We start from the raw sequence: 18,701 nt of genomic DNA, 5'->3' as shown, positions 1-18,701 counted from the left end.
CTTTCCTTTCCTTTCCTTTCCTTTCCTTTCCTTTCCTTTCCTTTCCTTTCCTTTCCTTTCCTTTCCTTTCCTTTCCTTTCCTTTCCTTTCCTTTCTTTTTTTTCCTTTTCGCCATTAGGATCACACAGAAACATCACCCTAGCAAAGATGCTGGCAAAAGGAGGCACTCGGGGGCTTTCTGTTAGACTAGATAGTGCCGGTACAATCATGAGCATATTGTGTTGGGAATATACAGGTAGACTGCCAGAAGAATGAACAGATCTGTCCTGGAGCCTGGGCGCTGCTCAGAAAGGAGGGTGGTGAGAGTTTGTCTTGCTTACTTGGAACATGTGATGAGGGGGGGCCGGCCTCCGAGAGAAGAAAACCATGCTTAGGAGAGCAGATGGTCAGTGAGAAGGAGGATTACCTAATCTAATGAGATGGATTGACACAGTGACTGCAACTGTGGGCCCAAATGTACCTACTGCTGTGAAGATGGCACAAAACCAAGCAAAGCTTCCTTCTGTTGCACACTGGGTTGTTATGAGTTGGAACTGACTCAATGGCACCTAACAATGTAACAGCATCATAGGGAAGATTTAAAGGCCACTGGGAAGTCAGACAATTGGGAAATAATAAGAACAGCATCCAGAAAAGACCCAGCTCCATCTGACTTTATAGTACATACTCATTTATCTATTTGTGTATTGCTAGTTTTCTCCAGTTATCATCTAATCCAGCCTCCTTTCCAAATGAAGACATTGAGGCTAAACAAGGTGATTTGTCTGAGGCCACATTGCTAGCTAGTCAGGTCTAAAACCCAGATCTCCTGGCACCTAGTTCATGGTCACATATCACAAAATCTCCCATCCCCTGCCATGCTCCATTTCTTCAACTATGCTGTATTTTACAATTTCTCTAGTTTACATCCCCAGATTCCTGGCAGTCCAGCTCTTCCATCTCTACTCACATACATACTTTCTTCAACAAGGAGGAATTCTAGTAAGTCTCCAGTGAGGTTGTATGTAGGTGAGACTAGGGGGCTCAGTGATCAGGAGGAAAAAAACACTGTGGGAAACAATCATTTTCCTCCACCGTTTAGTCTCTACACATGTGCACTTGAAGTTTACATTGGACTTGCAGTGGGAGAAGAGCTTGCCCTTTCCTCACTGCTCCCCTAATGCATTAGGGCAGCTCTGCTCACAGGCTTTCTTCTCCATCCATGTCACAGCCTTCAAGGCAGCCGCTCTGATCCAGAGGTGGTACCGGCGCTACGTGGCTCGCCTGGAGATGAGGCGGCGTTGCACCTGGAGCATCTTCCAGTCCATAGAGTATGCTGGGCAGCAAGACCAGGTCAAGGTACCGTGGGCTGGGGGACTGAGAAGCCTTCAGCTCAGCCTTCCAACCACTGGTCAGGGGACCAGTGGGACCGATCTGGGCCACCCCTGGGTCTCTTTTCACTCATTGCTAAAGCCATGTCTTTGTGGGTTCTTCTTCAGCTCCATGAATTCTTCAGCTACCTTATGGATCACTTCACCCCCAGTAGCCACAATGAGAGTAAGTATCATTGACCAAATGGTACATTTTCCACAGGTGTTGGGGGAGGTGGGGGAGGGTGCACAGGGTGCAAGAAAGTGACAGCTAAGGAATGAGCCAGAAGGCTGACAGATAAATGCCAGAGTGGAATGTTACCCTGGATTCTCTCAGAAGCACACCTGGATACAGGAGTTTGAATATTTGGTGAGTGCAGGAAGCACTGAGTGGACACCGGACAGAGATTCAGCAAAGACAAGGTAATCCTGGTGGCACAGTGGATAAGCGTGCTTAGTTGTTAACTGAAAGAACTATAATTTGAACCCACAAGCTGCTCCAAGAGGAAAAAAATGTGACGTTCTGCTTCTGACAGGACAGGTTTTAGACTATGTTCGTGTTTTGGGCTTGCAATACATAACCAAACGGCACAACTTACATGACAAACAAAGTCAGAAATCTATTTTATCGCAATTCTGGGGGCTGGAAGTCCAAATAAACACATCTTCTAGGCTTTGGTCCTTCAGAAGTTTCTTGGAGGAAATGTTTGTCTGTCTCTCCCTGCTTCTGGTAGACCCAGGCACTCCTCGGTATGTAGCTGCATCTTCACATGGCTGTCCTCCTTCTGTCAGTATCTCTTCTTCCCCCCTTTAAAAAAATTATTAATTTTTATTGATATTTTAACAAAGTTTACAGAAAATTTGGACACAATTTCCTCCCTTCTCCCTGCCCCCCAGTCCACTTTACTATGCACCTCTTATTCTGGACTGTTGTCCTCCAAATAATACCTAATCATGTATTTCTTTTAAATAGTGAACACTGCATTTAAATAATAACATATTTTCAAAGAGGAAATGCTCCTCCTTCTCTAATGTGTAGCACATTATACCTTGGGCTGCTAACATAGGGTCACCGTGTAACTTGAGGGAAGTGAGTTTCTGTGTCTCTTCCTATCTTTTAAAAGAACACCTCTAAGATTCGACCCAACCTACTTTAGTAGATGGAGCCCTAGTGACCTCACAGTAAATACTAGGCTGCTAACCAAAAGGTTGGTAGTGCAAACTCACCGAATGGCTCCTCACGATACAGACCCGATGATCTACTCCTATAAAGAATAGAGCCTAGAAGACCCTACGAGGCAATTCTACTCTATTGATGTGGTCACTGTGACTCAGAATCGACTCTCCACCACCTATCAGCAACTACTGCTGCATATGACCTCATATTGTCTGATGGTGTCTACAAAGACATTTATTTTCATGCAAGGTCACATTAAGTACCGGGAGTCAAGACTTCCACATATCTTTTTTGGGTTTGAGGTGATGGCAGTGGGACATAATTCACAGCAGCTACTAAGCCTGCTTAGCAAGCTAAGCAGTGTGACTGAGAAATAATGCAAATCACTTAATTAGTTGACCAGAAGGCCAAGGGAACAAGAATCTTTCTAACTTACGTCTTGAGAGTCTTTGGTTGAGGGCTGCTGGGGGTGGGGACAGGAGTGATAACTTTACAGCACTTCTGGCCTCCTGTGCCTAGCCTTCTGGGACTCCAGGGAACAGCCTGCAGGCCAGAGATGCAGAGGGTGACAAAGTTGCCCAAAGGACATTTACTATGCACATTATAAATGCCAATGGATATTCCCCCCTCCCCACCTTAGCTTCTCCCTTTCTTCTGTTTATTGACCTCACTTACTCACTCACTCATCGCAGGCAAGTTGAACCAAGCTTATAACTGATCCTCCAGTGGGTTTTCAGAAGGTGTAAATCCCAGAGGAGAAGATTGTCCATCTTTCTCCAGTGGATCAAGTGGTAGCGTTGAACTGCCAGCTTTGGGCTGGAAGCACAACTCTTTAACAACTAGGCCACCAGAGCCTCCTTTTACAGACCTAAGCCTGCAAATTTCTGTACTTTCTAAGTCTGACAAATATCAATCTTTCAAACAAGAATCAGAATAGGTACAGCTAATGTTTTTATCGGCATCAAAGCATGTTTTCCCCTTGTCAGTCCTCAGTCACCGTTTCCCCTTTCCCTTCTTTCCTGTATTAAAGCGAATGCCACACAGCTCAGGAGCCTCTTCAGCTTCTGCCCAGTGAACACATCTTTATTTTCTATTTAAAAGCATAGTTGAATCCCAAGCTGTCCCGCATTTTCTGTCCTGAGCAGGGGACTTCTTAAACCGCATGCTCACTGAAGAGAGATTCCCCAAGGACCCTGAGATGGAGAAATGCGGTGACTACAAATCCATAGAGGTTCCGGACTCCTACCGAGGGCCACGTCTCTCCTTCCCACTCCTTCCAGACCACGCCACTGCCTTGGTGGAAGCTTTCAGACTGAAACAAGTAAGCTCACCCGGGGAACCTGGGGAATCTAGGCCATCACCAATTCCATGTACCGTGTTGAAAGGCACCAAACCAAACAGCAGCAGCAGCTCCAGACTGAAGTTGCTTGTGCCATGTGTGCACTGGAGGAATCCCACCTCCTTTCTACTCAGCTAGGACTTGATGGCCAGTCAGCTAGGTTTTATTAATGGAAAACCGCTCCTAATCTTCTCTGGCTATTCATTCATCTCACAGATAGTACTGAGCACTGTTATGTGCAGGGCACTAGGGACCCAGAAGTGAACTAAACAAACACAAACTCTGCCTGATGACCCTGACATTCTCGCAGAAAGACAGATGAGAACTACAAATTGAAACAAATAGGGAAACTATGCACTATATAGTTGCTGTTGTTGTTAGGTGCCCTTGAGTTGAGTGTGACCCATAGCGACTCTATTAACAACAGATCTGAACCCTGTTCAGGTTTGAACAGAGGCCCTGAGGCTGATCTTGGCAAGAAATACCACGAGGACCAGTAGACCTGGAGAGGAGGAGGCTGAGGGAGTGTAGAAGAAGACGGAGGCAGAGATGTGAGGGAGGTACAAGTGGGCTCATTTTTCTGGAAGAGATTAAAAACTGTTGGACTTAGATGTACTGGAAAAGTCTGCAGTTAGGAACCTCTCCAAATTACTGAGGAATAATGATGTTAGTTTGAGAACTATTCAGGCCATGGTCTTTCCGATTGCTTGCTATGCATCTGAGAGCCGGACGATGAATAAGGATGGCAGAAGAAGAATTGATGCCTTTGAGCTGTGGTGTTGGAGTAGAGCACTGAACATCCCGTGGATGGCCAGGCAAACAAACAAATATGTCTTGGAAAGGTTACAGCCAGAGTGCTCTTTGGAGGCAAAGATGATGAAGCTTCACCTTACACACTTTGGGAATATTGCTAGCAGGATCTATTCCCTGGAGAGGGACATGATGCTGGGAAGGGTGGAGGTCAGCAAAGGAGAGGAAGACTCTCAACCAGTTGGATTGACACGGTGATAACAGCAATGGGCTCTAGTGTATGAGGAGGTGTGCAGATGGGACAGGATAGGACAGGGTTCAGATCTGTTCAGGTGTACTATATTGGAAAGCAACAAGAGCTATGGAAAAGAATAAATGACGTTCTGAGTGAAGGAGATGATGGTTTTATAAAGAATTATCTGGGAAGGCACCCCTGAGAGAGTCCTTGCTGAGTTATGGCTCAATGTTGAGGAATGGGTCTTGTGGGGCTCTGAGGGAGTCATCCAGGCAGAGGGGCACGAACAGAGGCCCTGAGGCAGAACTTGGCAAGGAACACCAGGAGGACCAATAGAGCCGGAGAGGAGGAAGCTGGGAGAGCTTAGAAGGAGACAGAAACAGAGATGTGAAGAAGGTGCAAGTGGGCTCATTTTTCTAGAAGAGATGAAAAGATATTGGACTTTGAGCACAAGATACTATAATCTAGCTTGATTTTTAAAAGAATTCTGGCTACTGATTAAAAGTATAAGGCAAGGGTCAGTCAAGAGACTGCTGCAGTAATCCAGGGGAGAAATGATGATGGATTAAAACCTTGGTAGGACAGGCAGACCTGGTGAGAAGCAGTCAGAATCTGGCTGTATGCCAGAGACATGCCCCTGCTCTCCAGTATTCCCCCAACCCTAATCACATGAAGAAGATAATTAACCACAGGAAATACCTCATATACCGGAAGAACTCTGATGATGTTTCCAGTAAAGTCAAGATCACTCCACAACATCAACATCCTTGGCCTTAATTTGAATTTCACTGACATGAGTGTGTGTTTATCCCAAGATAAAGCAAAGCAGATTTGTAGAGTGGACAGGAAACAGGGAGTTAATTTAGTCCTTGGAAGAACTAACAGGGAGGTTGAAAAGCTAAAAGAAGGTGAGAAGATGGTAATAAAGGAGGATTAGTGAATTGGGTCCCCAAGGGAAGTTAATAAGTCACAGTTTCTTAAAAAGTGTTTCTGCATTATTTTATCTGTCAATCTACCTATCCATCCATGTATTATTTTATGGTGGTAAATATATAGATAACAAAACATTTTCCACTTTATTTTCCTACATGTACAATTAACTACCGGATTACTTTGGGGCTCTTGGGGATCCTTAAGTTGGGATGAGGCCCAACTTTCCTCATGAATACAGTGTTGCCTTCTTCTCTCCCCACTTTTCTTCCTAGTAGCAGCTCCATGCACGCTATGTCCTGAATCTCTTACATGAAACCAGGAAGCACCTCATACAGCTGCCAAACATCAACCGCGTATCGACCTGTTACAGCGAGGAGATCACAGTGTGTGGTAAGGGCCGGCCAGAAGCGGCTGTGTGTGTTGGACATAAACAAGAAAACACTGACAGTGGTCAGAGAGGAGCGAGATAAGAAATCAAGAAAATTTAAATCCAGGCCATGTTTTGGGGGTTTGTACTTAATTTTATAATTTTTGATTGTTTGTTTTTTACAAATGCAGATTTATGCCAACCTTGTCTCAACCAAATCTCTGTCACTCTGTGTTTTGAGTGCTATTTTAACATCCACTGTAGACTGATGTTAAGGGTAGAGAGATTGCTGTGTACTAGGGATTGCAAACAGGCTCTTCTAGGGCTGCATTTTTAAAAAAAGAAAAGGGGAAAACCCAGAAAAAAACAATTGCTAGAGTGTCTCCTCCAGCCTATGGCGCTCTCTATGTGTCAGAACTCTGTCCCCTGTGGTCTTCTGTGGCTGAGTTTTTGGAAGTGCATCATCTGGTTGTTCTTCAGAGGCAATGAGGGTGCATTCAAACCTTCCACTCTGTGGTTAGTTGTCTAAACGTTAACTGTTTGTTCTACGCAGGGACTCCACATCAACTACAGATATGTTCTGCAGTCATATATATTCTTAACATTTTTAATTTCTACTATATTCTTAAAATTATTTTCCAACATTTGAAAATGAGAGAATTTAATAATAAAATTCAGACTTCTAACTCCTCTTGGGATTCTGGCAATACTGGACCACATTCTTGCATGGAAATATCTGATTCCAGATGGTATTAGCTTGAGTCAATTCCAACTCATAGCAACTTGGTTTCTAGCAGAATGGAACACTGCTCAGTCTGTGTGACCCTCACAGTCATCGCTGTGTACCTACTATGTCAACCCATCTTAATATGAGGCTTCCTCCTTTTAAACCTGTTTTATTGAGTATAATGTTCTTTTCTAGGACTTGATCCCTTCTAATAACATGCCCAATTTCACCATCCTAGCTTTTGAAGACCATCCTATTTGTACTTTTTAAAAAACAGATTAGTTTACTCTTCTAACAGTCCAGGATATATTTGATATTTTTCATCAATCCCAAAATTCAAAGATATCAATTCTTTATTGCTCTTCCTTATTCATTGTTCAATTTTTGTTTGCATTTTGTCAGTGACTGTGCAAAGGCATTTAACTCTGTAGATCACAACAAATTGTGGCCAACCTTTAGAAGAATGGGAATCCCAGAACACTTAATTGTTTTAATGCAAAACCTGGTCTTGGACCAGGAAGCACTGTATAGTTCAGGATCAGGAAAGGTGTGTATCAGGGATGCATCCTTACCTCTTTAATCTATATGCAGAACAGATCATTTGGGAAGCTGAACTTTATGAGGAGGAATGTGGCATCATGATTGGAGGAAGATTCATCAACAGCCTCCATTATGCAGATTACACAACCTTGCTTGTTGAAACTGAAGAGTACATGAGACATTGCTGCAGAAAGTCAAGGGCTGTAGTCTTCAAAATGGTTTGAAGCTTAACATCAAGAAAACAAAGATTCTTACTACTGGACCTATTGGCAGCTTCATGATGGGTGGAGAAGAGATTGAGATTGTTGATAACTTCAGCTTACTTGGTTCCACAATCAACACTCTAGGCACCAGCAGTCAAGAAATTAAATGCATTGGGAAAATCTACTGTCAAGGACCCTCTCTAGAGTACTGAAGAGCAACAATGTCAGTCTGGAGACTAAAGTGTGCCTGATACAGGCCATGGTATTCACAGTTACTTGCTATGCATCTGAGAGCTGGTCAATTACTAAGGATAATAGAAAAAGGATCAATTCCTTTGAGTTGTAGTGCTAGAGAAGAGTGTTGAACATACCGTGGACTGCCAGGAGAAGAAACAGATCTATCCTGCAGAGGGTGAAACCAATTTATTCCACGGAGGCAAGGATTTTGAGGCTTTGTCTCATATACTTTGGGCATGTGGCCAGGAGGAACCAGTCCTTGGAGAGGGATATCATGTTTGGAAGGGTGGTAAAACAGCAAAAGAGGGGAAGATGTAGGATGAGATGGATTAACTCAGTGACTGGAACAATGGGATTAGGTCTGTCAGATACAATGCGATTGACACAGGATAGGGCAGCTTTTAAAGCTAAGGTACACAGGGTTGCTATGAGTCACAATGACAACAACAGTACGAGGTGACTGAAAATGCTGTAACTTGAGTCAGGTATACCTTACTTTATTAAAGTGAATAATGTTTAATAATTTAATGTTTTCAGAAGTTGCTTGCAGCAAATTTGTCCAATGCAAATCATTGTTTGATTTCTTGACTGCTGCTTCCTTGGGGACTGATTTGCAGATTCAAGTGAAATGAAATCCTTGACAACTTCAGTGTTTTCTCCTTTCATCATGATATTGGTGCCCAGTCCAGTATGAGGACCTCCCTCCACTTTATGTTGAAATATAATCATATTGAAGGCTGTAGTCTTTGATTTTCTTCAGTAAATGCTTCAAGTCCTCTTCATGTTAAGCAAGAAGATTGCATCAACAGCATACTGCAGTTTGTCAGTGAGCTTTCCACCAATCCTAAGGTGTGTTCTTCATGTAGTAAATGTTTTCAGATTATTTGCTCAACATACAGATTGTATAAGTATGAAAGATACAACCATGACATACACTGTCCTTGATTTTAAACCATTCAAGATCTCTTTGTTCTTTCAAATGGGGCAAAATCTCTCTAGTTCTCGTCAAGTTTTGCAACCCTACATTATTTTGTCCCATCTTTCCTTCAGTGAAAATATCAACCATTTACTGTTTATGGTACTCCTGGAGAAAATATTGTGCTTCCTTGAGTAGAGTGTCTACAGCAATGAGCTCAAGTGTGTTGGAATGATGAGGATGGCACAAGATAGGGTAGGAGGGCAAGCTTCAGATCTGTTGTTCATAGGGTCACTATGAGATGTACTTGACTTGATGGCACCTAACAACAACATTATTCTTTCTAAAAAATTTACTGTGGAAGCCACAGGAGAAATGAATAGTTTCTATTTTACTTATGAAAAATGAGTAACTACTAAGTTTATTAACATTGCCTTACTTTTCAGTACATTTCCCTTTTAATAGTAAATATGAAAACCAGAATATCTTGACTGCCAATTTGTAGTCAAGAAATCAAAAGATATTCGGTAATAACATATCAGATAAGGGGCTTATATCCAGAATTTATGAAATACTTGAGCACCACAACAAGATAAAGGTAAATAATCCAATAGAAAAATGGGCACAGGATATGAACAGGCACTTCACCGAAGACGACATTCAGATGGCTAACAAGCACATGAAGAAGTGCTCAAAATCCCTAGCCCTGAGAGAGATGCAAATTAAAACAACTATGAGATATCATTTCACCCCCGTCAAAATAGCAAAATTTAACAGAACAGCAAGCAACAAATGCTGGCGAGGTTGTGGAGAAACTGGAACCCTGATTCACTGTTGGTGGGAGTGTAAAATGGTGCAACCCCTGTGGAAAGCAGTATGGCGCTTTCTCAAAAAGTTGCAAATAGAGATACCATTTGACCCAGCAATTCCACTACTGGGAATATACCCTGAAGAGACCATAGCTGACATCCAAGCAGATATATGCACTCCCATGTTTATTGCAGCTTTGTTCACAATAGCAAGGAGTTGGAAACAAACTAAGTGCCCATCAACAAATGAATGGCTAGAGAAGCTGTGGTATATTTGCACAATTGAATACTATGCTGCATTAAAAAACAAGGAACTCATGCAATATTATTCAAAATGGTTGACTCTGGAGAACATTATGCTGAGTGAAATATCCCAGTCACAAAAGGACAAATATTACATGATGCCACTGTTGTAGAATGGGACTAACCTCAGGGTTGGGGAGAGATTGAATAAGATGTGTTCCATAATGTATACTGCACTGAGACAGAGGAGGGAAAAAACTGTGTAAAAGAGATATGTGACTAGGTATTTCTGTCATCACAGGAGTCTAGAGCGAGGGCTACACGGTGGAGGGGACCTGGGGGAGGATTTGTAAAACAATGAAAGAATCTTTTCTTTTACTTTTCCATAATTTTTGACTCATGTACTTATAACTTGTTAGTTACATTTGTGTCTTCTAGGTTGCAACCCCCCCATGATACATCTTCAGGGATATGAACATGTACGGCTAAGCACAATTAATAACAGTGCATCTAAATTCCAAAATCAATCTCCATAATAGTCTATGTGTTTCCTACTGCCAAAGGGGCCCTTTAGAGTAGTGAGAGAAGATCTTCACCCTGAAACCCACAGCGTCCCTTTTCAGCAGGAAGTAGCTAAGAGAATACGTCATTCCCTTTTCCTTATGAATCAGGGTGAAGTCTCTCTCAGGGAGGAGTGATAGGGAATGGCAAAGGACACACTGACAAAGGAGATTAATCAGAACTGACTTTGACAAGCACTGTGGCAATTGGACAATTAAAACAGACATTCGGATGGCGGGGAAGAAGAACAAACTGGGGAGGAGGGTGGAGAGAATGGTGCGGCAATGAAGGAATGAAAACCCAAAATCCCTGTAAATGTTCATTAAAACTAATAAAATTTAATAAAATAAAAAAAATTTAAAAAAAAGATATATTGCATTGGGACAATCTGCTGTAAAGGACCTCTTTAAAGTATCAAAGAGCAAAGATTAATTTTAAGGTGCACTTAAACCAAACTCTGTGTAATATTAAAGGCTTAGTGTTCAAAATGGCTTTCTTAGCCATTGAATTTGAATTTTGCCATGTGGTGAATGTGTGGGAATATGCGAATATTCCCCTATCCACAAGGGGATTGGCTAATCTCACTAGTTCACAAGGGGAATGGCTAGTCTTACCAATTCATAAAGTGATTGGCTAGTCTTGCCACTGAGTTGAGCAGATCCAACAGCAGAAAAGAAGAGGCCTCACTGGCAGTAAAGAAGAAGCTAGAGATTGTAATATGTCCTTCGAGACCAGAGACTCTTGTGCGAGCCAGACTGGGACCCACGGGAGCAATAGCTATGGCAACCAAAGTGGAGAACCAGAGACCTGACATGAAACGGAGTGGACTTTGCGGCTGATGCATCATTGAACCAGAGCTTACTTTTCCCCAAGGTTATTGGAGGACTGTGGGGAGAGAAGAGAGCAAATATTGTCAAGATTGATGAGAATTTTTTAACACTGGCCTAAAGCCACAAAGTTCAAGGCTGAGATGCCTACTAGCACATTTCAGAAGCTGTCCTGACTGTATTCTGCTATTAACCTGGATTATAACGTTTTAACTTCTCCAGTATGGTTTTGTGTGTTCTGTAGGCAACTGCATCAGATTTCAGACTTAGTAAAGCAGTAAGATTGGTGTTGTATAAGTAGAAAGAAGTATGGGAGTGTGGGTGACATGTTTGACCTCATGGAAATTGGTTTTGTGTTGTTGATGCTGTTGTTGGGCCAGTTTCCCTTTGGGAAGTTGGAAAAGGTCAGTGTTTAACCTCATAGAAATTGGTTCTGTGTTGTTGATGCTGTTGCTGGGGACAGTTCCCCTTTGGGAAGTTGGTAAAGGTCAGATATGGTCATCCAAGCACAGCCCTTGCTCTATTTACATCATAATATTTTTGAGCTGCTTCTTGTGCATCTGAAAATGACAGTGAACAAGGATGACAGAAGAAGAATTGATGTCTTTGAATAGTGGTGTTGGAGGAGAATAGTGAACATACCAGAGACTGCCAAAAGAATGTACACTTCTTTCCTGGAGGAAGTGCAACCAGGGTGCTCTTTGTAGGCAAGGGTGGTGAAACTTCAAGAATGTTGTTAAGAGGGGCAATATCGGTGAGCTCTGGTGGCCTAGTGGCAAGAAGATGCACTGCAATCCTAGAAGTATGCGGTTTGAATCCACCAGATGCCCTGCTGGAGAAGGAGGGACAATCTCCTCCTGTACCAGTCAGTTCTGATTTGATGGTACACACACAAAATAATAAAAATAAAATAATTTTTTTTTAAAAGAGGAGCCACATCTTGGAAAAAGAGACCATACTGGAAAGACAGAATCAGACCCTCAATGAGATGGATTGATATAGTATGTGTGACAATGGGTGTGAACAGTTTTTGGATGATGAGGATGGTACAGGACAGAGCAAGGGTCAGGTCTGTTGCTGAGAGACTTACTATGAGCTGTAGTCCACTTGATAGCAACTAACAGCAACAACTTTAAAAACAATGAGAAAAGCTACTCAGCACTGATACTTTTGTTTTGTCTTTTTTAGGAGATTTGCATGGCCAGTTGGATGACTTAATATTTATATTCCATAAGGTATGAATGTTTAACTCCTTTTTTGCTTTGGAGTTTGATTTAGAAGTTTAAATAATATGCTTATTACATAAATGCTTAAGTATTGCTTGGATCTAAAGGATATTATTACCACCAGTATAGCATATGCATAGTATAGAAGTCAGCAATATATATATATATAATCTTAGATCAATGAATAGAAGACACCATTACTCGGCAGCCAATTTTCTTTCCCCAAATACATAAGAGGATTATTATCCACACAACCTAAAAGTTATTCTCACATCTATTTTTAGTTGTAAAATGTTGTAGAGGTTGTAGAAAAGCATATGAATGTAATGATAATATCTTGTTTTTGTAATATTACATTAAAGAATCCAGTGGCACAATTGTTAAAGTATTTGACTACTAAACAAAATTTACCAGCTTGTTTTTGGGAGTTGTTGTGTGTCATTGATTCAAAATCAACCTGTCCAGCAAGTTTTCAGGAGCAGGACATTGCATGAGAAGAGACTGACGATTGTTCACCAGTGGAACAGCTGGTGGATTCGAACCACATCCCTTTGAAATTGCAGTGCAGCTTCTTACTGCTGGCCAATAAAGATTTAGGTCTTTGCAAGTTAGTTCTACTCTCTTCTAGAAGGTTGTTATGACTTGGAAACAACTTGATGGAAATGAACATATTTGGTTTTGGGCCCGTTTTTCATTGTTTTTGTTCAAACATTCTTCTAGGTGGTATAGCCCTGGTTTGTCCACTTGCTGTACAGCGATAACTTGTGGTTGTTGTGAAGCTGAACACTGTGACACTGATGTGTCAAACGTGTCAATGGTTATCCATGGCAGACAGTTTTTGGTGGTGCTCCCCGATTAAAATAAGCTTGGAATAAGGAGTGACATCCACTTCCATAATAGCCTGCCTCCAGAAACCCTATGAACCTGGAGAAAGGATGCAAGTCACACAAGTGCTGAGGACTTTTAATCATAGGGTCACTATGAGTCGCCTATGATTTGATGGCACTTAACAACAACAACAACAACAACAACAACAACAACAACAACATTATTTTAAGGAGCCTTAGGGGTTCCATAGCATGACATCATGTTTGTAAAGATGGAGGGTTAGTGAATGAGAGAGAGAACTCCAATGAGGTGAGGTGACATAGTGACTGCAGCAATTGTCTCAAGTGTGTCAGAGATGAAGACAATGGCACAGGATAGGGCAGGATTCAGGTCTTTTGTTCATAGGTTGCTAAGAATTGTACTCAGTCAATGCTCAATGGTACCCAACAACAACAATAGTGGCATAGTGGTTAAGCACTTGCCTGTTAACAGAGAGGTCTGAGATTCAAATCTGCCTGTTCCAGAAGAGAAAGAGGTATCAGCCTTCTATCATAATGATTACAGCCTTAGAAACCAATGGGGAAGTCCTACTCTGTTGTGAGTTGGAATTGAAATGATGGCAATGGAAATATTATTTTCTAATATACTTTCCAATATATTTACCAAGGCATTCTTCTTTTTAATTGTGTGTTTAAATCTGTGGCAGTTGTTGTTACTATTATTAGTTAAAGATACTGTGTCCAGACCTTAAAATTGGCTTTGGGAGAACACCTTCAATGCTCTTTGCTCCACATCATATTGTAGAATTCTGCTGGTAACCTTAGCCTGGCTGGAAAGGAAATAGAAGGCTGGTAGGATATATTTCTAGCTTTTATTGACATTTCACTTTTGGAGGAGACCCCAGAAAACACAGAATTGGTGTTAGACATGATGTGACTATCCAATGCAACTTGATTTTAAACTTATTTCTTGTTCCATATTGGACCTCTATGACTTCTTTCTTTAATGGGAAGAATGGCCTTCCATCGCCAGAGCGGGCCTATGTGTTCAACGGGGACTTTGTGGATCGAGGCAATGATTCAATAGAGATCCTGATGGTTCTCTTTGCCTTCATGCTGGTTTACCCAAAAGAATTCCATCTCAATCGAGGAAACCATGAGGACCACATGGTGAACTTAAGGTAGACAAAAACATCCTTGCTTTTTTATATTTGCTTGTAGTAATTATAAGATTTACTTTTCCACAGCTTATTTCTTAAATATCTTTTAAAAGAAGACTTAATTTTTTAAGGAGGATACAGATATAACAACATTCAAGAAAAAGGTTTGAAGGGATTTTAGACTTTATCCTACTAGTCCAATAAAACAATTTAAAAGTATTTGTCTGCATATCTATAACCTTCATTATATTAATAATGGGCATTAACTGCAGAATAAGTAGGAAACATAAGCAAGTGAAAGAAAAAATTCTGTTATTTCCAAATATCTCTACCAAGAGATAATTTAAGACATCATTGCTGGCATAGTGCATATTGGGCTGCTAACCAAAAGGTCAGCAGTTCAAATCCGTCCACTACTCCATGGGAGAGTGATGAACGGTTTCCTCCTATATTTACAGCCTCCGAAACACAATGGAGGATTGCTATGAATTGAAACTGATTTGATGGTAGTGGATTTCTGGTCTCTTCAGTCTTTTTCCTATGTGTTTACATATATACATACATGCATTTTTAAAGCAAAATATGAACATTCCATAACTGTTGTCACTATATTTATTTTAATATTTATTTTTGTTTCTGAATCTAGGTATGGCTTCACCAAAGAAGTAATGTCTAAATATCAGGTACACTGTGTTTCAAAGCAATAATTCCTCTTATCTCAAATAAATTGAGTGAATTATTTGAAATCTTATCCCTTGTCAATATTTTTTTCTCCAGATACATGGCACGAAAATACTAAAAACACTGCAGGATGTTTTCTCTTGGCTTCCATTAGCCACTCTGATTGATGAGAAAGTCTTGATTCTTCATGGTGGTGTGTCAGACAAGACAGACCTGGAGCTTCTAGCTAAATTAGACAGACATAAGGTATTGACTGAAGGATAAAACATGCAAAACTCAACGTGATGCCCAGTGTAGTGAGGCTTGATCAATTCATGTAAAGGGCCTTGAAAAGGAAAAAAACCCAAACCATTGAGCGGATTCCCACTCATAAAGACCTTCCATGGGGTTCCTAGAGCTCTAAATTCTTCCTGCTCCTGCAGAGCGCCTTGAACCACTGACCTTTTCGTGAACAGTCCAACAAGTTACTAAGCCAAATAATAAGGCTTCTTGATATTTGAAAAGTCTTCAGCAAATACTAGCTACTATTCACTATGGTAGAGGGTCAGCAAAGGAGAAGAAGGCCCTCGACCAGATGAACTGACATGGTGACTGCACAGCAGACTCTCATGTGGTAGGAAGTGTGAGAAAGCACAGGACAGGAAGGGATCAGATCTGTTGTTCATTGGGTCGCTATGGGTTGTACCCAACTCGAAGACACCTACCTAACTACAAGTATTCACTGTGAGTTTGAATGGACTAACTAGCCGTGGGGTTTTATATTCTTCATAACTATCAAAGTTAGGGATGCCTCCTGTGGCAGATAACAATGTTTTCAAAACAAACAAACAAAAAATTCCTGAGAGCAGAAAAGGGTGATTGGTAGTCTGGCTCCTCTCAGGAGCTGGCAATAGAGAAGGTGGTGGTTATGAGTCAGTTGAGAGTCAATTTCTTCATCTTTCAACCTCTATGTTCTGGGTAGAACAGCCTGGGAGATAATTAGCCCTCGTTAGAAAATAGCCTTTATTCCAATACTTTTATTTTGTGTTGATTCCTCTTCAAACATCATTCAGGTTTGGGTGACATTTTCTGCTTACCCTTTGTTCCTGCCCTAAGCCAGCTTTCTCACATCAGAATAAAATCATCTAATTGCAGAAAATTCATGTTTTTTGACTCTGAAATTGCCCAGTGCCCCCTTTATGAGCAAGGTCTTCATCACTGGCATTCTTTCAAAGACTGTGTCCCTCACTCTGCAGTAATCAGCCACGCTGGGAATGGTTGTTCCCTTGACTCTTGATGCTGCCACTATGCTCTGTGGCCTGGCCCCCTTTCTTTATTGTCAAAATTCTTCCAGCCTGTTCTCTGTGTATTCACAGCCCAACTCCAGTACTATGACATGACAACTCCCAGACAGAGAGAAGTACTATAATCAGTCTCCTTGGTCAAGAGAAATATTTTAGTTCCCTGTTTGCTGTTGAGTAGATTTCTATTTGTGTTGGCTCTGTGTATTACAGAGTACAACTGCACCATGGAGTTTGTTTGTTCTTTCTTCTTTTTTTCTCTTCTCACTATAATCTTAAGAGAAACAGATCACCAGATCATTCTTCTGTAGCAACACCAGATTGGTTTGAATCACCAGCTTTTACATTAGTTGTTGTGGTGGTGGTTGCTGTTATGTGCCATCCAGTCGCCTGCGACTCTTAGTGACCCTATGTACAGCAGCTCTGAACTCTGCTCTGTCCTGAGCCAGTCTCATTGACTTCGATACACCAACACCCATTGCCCTTGTCACTGTATCAATCCATCTTATCCAGGGTCTTCTTCAGCTGCATTGTCCCTCCACCCTTCTGAGCATGATCGGTTCCTCCTTGTCACATGCCCAAAGTATATGAAATGGAGCTTCAAAATCCTTGGTTTCACCCTCTCCAAGACAGACCTATTTGTTTTCTTGGCAGGTCCATGGTGTGTATGTTCAAGACTCTATTCCAACACCACAAATCAAAGACATCAATTCTTCTAGTAGTCAAACACAAATTCCTTGCTCTACTGAGAAACCAACAATTACCCTTCAGAGTTTCTGAAGACTTACTTTCAGTTTCTGAACTTATTTTACAATGGATCAGGAACACACCAATGCTTATCTGATGAACCAGTGAACACTGACCAAATGAATCCCAGAGTGGTACTCAAAAAAGGAAGTGTATCCTTAGAACAGTCAAGTTTAGGAGTTCAAAAAGGCAGCATTTGCCTTGGGATAAGTATCCCATTGGCTGCCAAAAGAAAAACAGACATGTCTTGGAGAAAGTGCAGCCAGAGTGCTCCTTGGAGACATAGATGGCAAAGCTTCGTCTTTCATATGTTGGACACGTTGCTAGGTGAGGCTATTTCTTGGAAAGAGACAATAAGCTTAGAAAGATGGAGGGCCAGTGGAGGAGAGGAGGACCCCAGTGAGATGAACTGAACAGTGATTGCAGCAATGGGCTCCAATGTGTCGGAGACGATGAGCATACACAGGCTAGGACAGGGTTCAGTTCTGTTGTTCAGAGGGTCGCTGTGAGTCGTTCTTGACCTGGCAGCACCTAACAAGAACAATCGTAACAAAGCTCACAAGGTGGGAGAGGAGAGGGAAAAAAACTGATGGAAAAGTGAGCACCGGGAACAAGGGGGAGGTTCTGTTGTGAGACTGCTCTCTGTGTCCTGAATGTGTTGTAATGGCTGAATAGATACCAAGTCTTCACTGTAAACTTTCACCCAAATCCCAACAAAAAGGTAAAATCAATCAAGGAAGTACAGTTTCATCTCAACATCTGTATCTTTTCTGGGCATTTTTAGATTGTTTCCACTCTGAGATGCAAAACGAGAAAGAAGAGTGAGAAACAGTTGGAGAATAAGAGTAAAGTCGACCCGACAAGCTCTCCAGGGAGGCCGACCCCCTGGTTTCTTCCCCAGAGCCGCTCTCTCCCATGTTCGCCCCCACACCCTAAGTCTCCCAAGAGTCCCAAAGCTGGACGCTCCTCCAGCATCCCCTGCAGCCTTTCTCTGGACCAGGGAGAGTTCAACCGGCAGGTGCGGCACTCCGTGGACATGGACCTGGACAGGTGCCAGCAGCAGTCAGGCTTCCGTGAGATCCAGGAGAAGGGGGAGACCTTGCTCCTCATGGCTGACGTGGGATCTGATGCTGGGGATCTGGAGCCCACTCAGGAGGAGTGGAAGCAGGTGGGTCGTGGCCCGATGCTACTTGCAAGAATGTGGTACCCATGGGAGGAGCCACCAAAGATTAAAACAAGAAATACACATCAAATACCCTTTAGGTCAAAACAGAATATGTTTTGGGTCTCCGCTGTCTCTCTCTCCCAGGGGTTAGAATACCTCATAAGTTTATTAAGACGCTGCACTTCACACGCACATACTCACTGCAGAGTTAATTCTGATGCATGGTTACCCCTCATGTATCAGAGTAGAACGTGCTTCCCACGGTTTTCCAGGGTTGATTTTTCTAAAATGGATCTCTAGGGCTTTTTCTGTAGTGCCTCTGAGTAGATTAGAATCTCCAACCATTCAGTTGGCAGCTGAGCTAAACTTTTGCGCCATCCAGGGGCTCCAGAAAGAGAAAAT

General features: G+C 42.0%; 1 protein-coding gene across 1 annotated transcript in view; it reads left to right on the top strand.

The window, feature by feature from the left end:
* The window catches only part of PPEF2 (protein phosphatase, EF-hand calcium binding domain 2), an 85,303-nt gene that overhangs the window by 35,015 nt on the left and 31,587 nt on the right, over positions 1-18,701 (top strand). Inside the window, exons 3-12 of the mRNA XM_006898478.1 lie at positions 119-180; positions 1,169-1,338; positions 1,479-1,536; positions 3,672-3,847; positions 6,059-6,173; positions 12,402-12,448; positions 14,281-14,447; positions 15,073-15,109; positions 15,204-15,353; positions 17,919-18,302. Coding sequence (XP_006898540.1) covers positions 119-180; positions 1,169-1,338; positions 1,479-1,536; positions 3,672-3,847; positions 6,059-6,173; positions 12,402-12,448; positions 14,281-14,447; positions 15,073-15,109; positions 15,204-15,353; positions 17,919-18,302 — 1,366 coding nt within the window. The remainder of the gene's footprint in view (positions 1-118; positions 181-1,168; positions 1,339-1,478; positions 1,537-3,671; positions 3,848-6,058; positions 6,174-12,401; positions 12,449-14,280; positions 14,448-15,072; positions 15,110-15,203; positions 15,354-17,918; positions 18,303-18,701) is intronic.

The sequence above is a fragment of the Elephantulus edwardii genome, unplaced genomic scaffold, assembly GCF_000299155.1.
Source record: "Elephantulus edwardii isolate Elephantulus edwardi_28Jun2011 unplaced genomic scaffold, EleEdw1.0 scaffold00230, whole genome shotgun sequence".
Classification (NCBI taxonomy): domain Eukaryota; kingdom Metazoa; phylum Chordata; class Mammalia; order Macroscelidea; family Macroscelididae; genus Elephantulus; species Elephantulus edwardii.
This window is presented reverse-complemented; position numbering and strand designations above follow the sequence as displayed.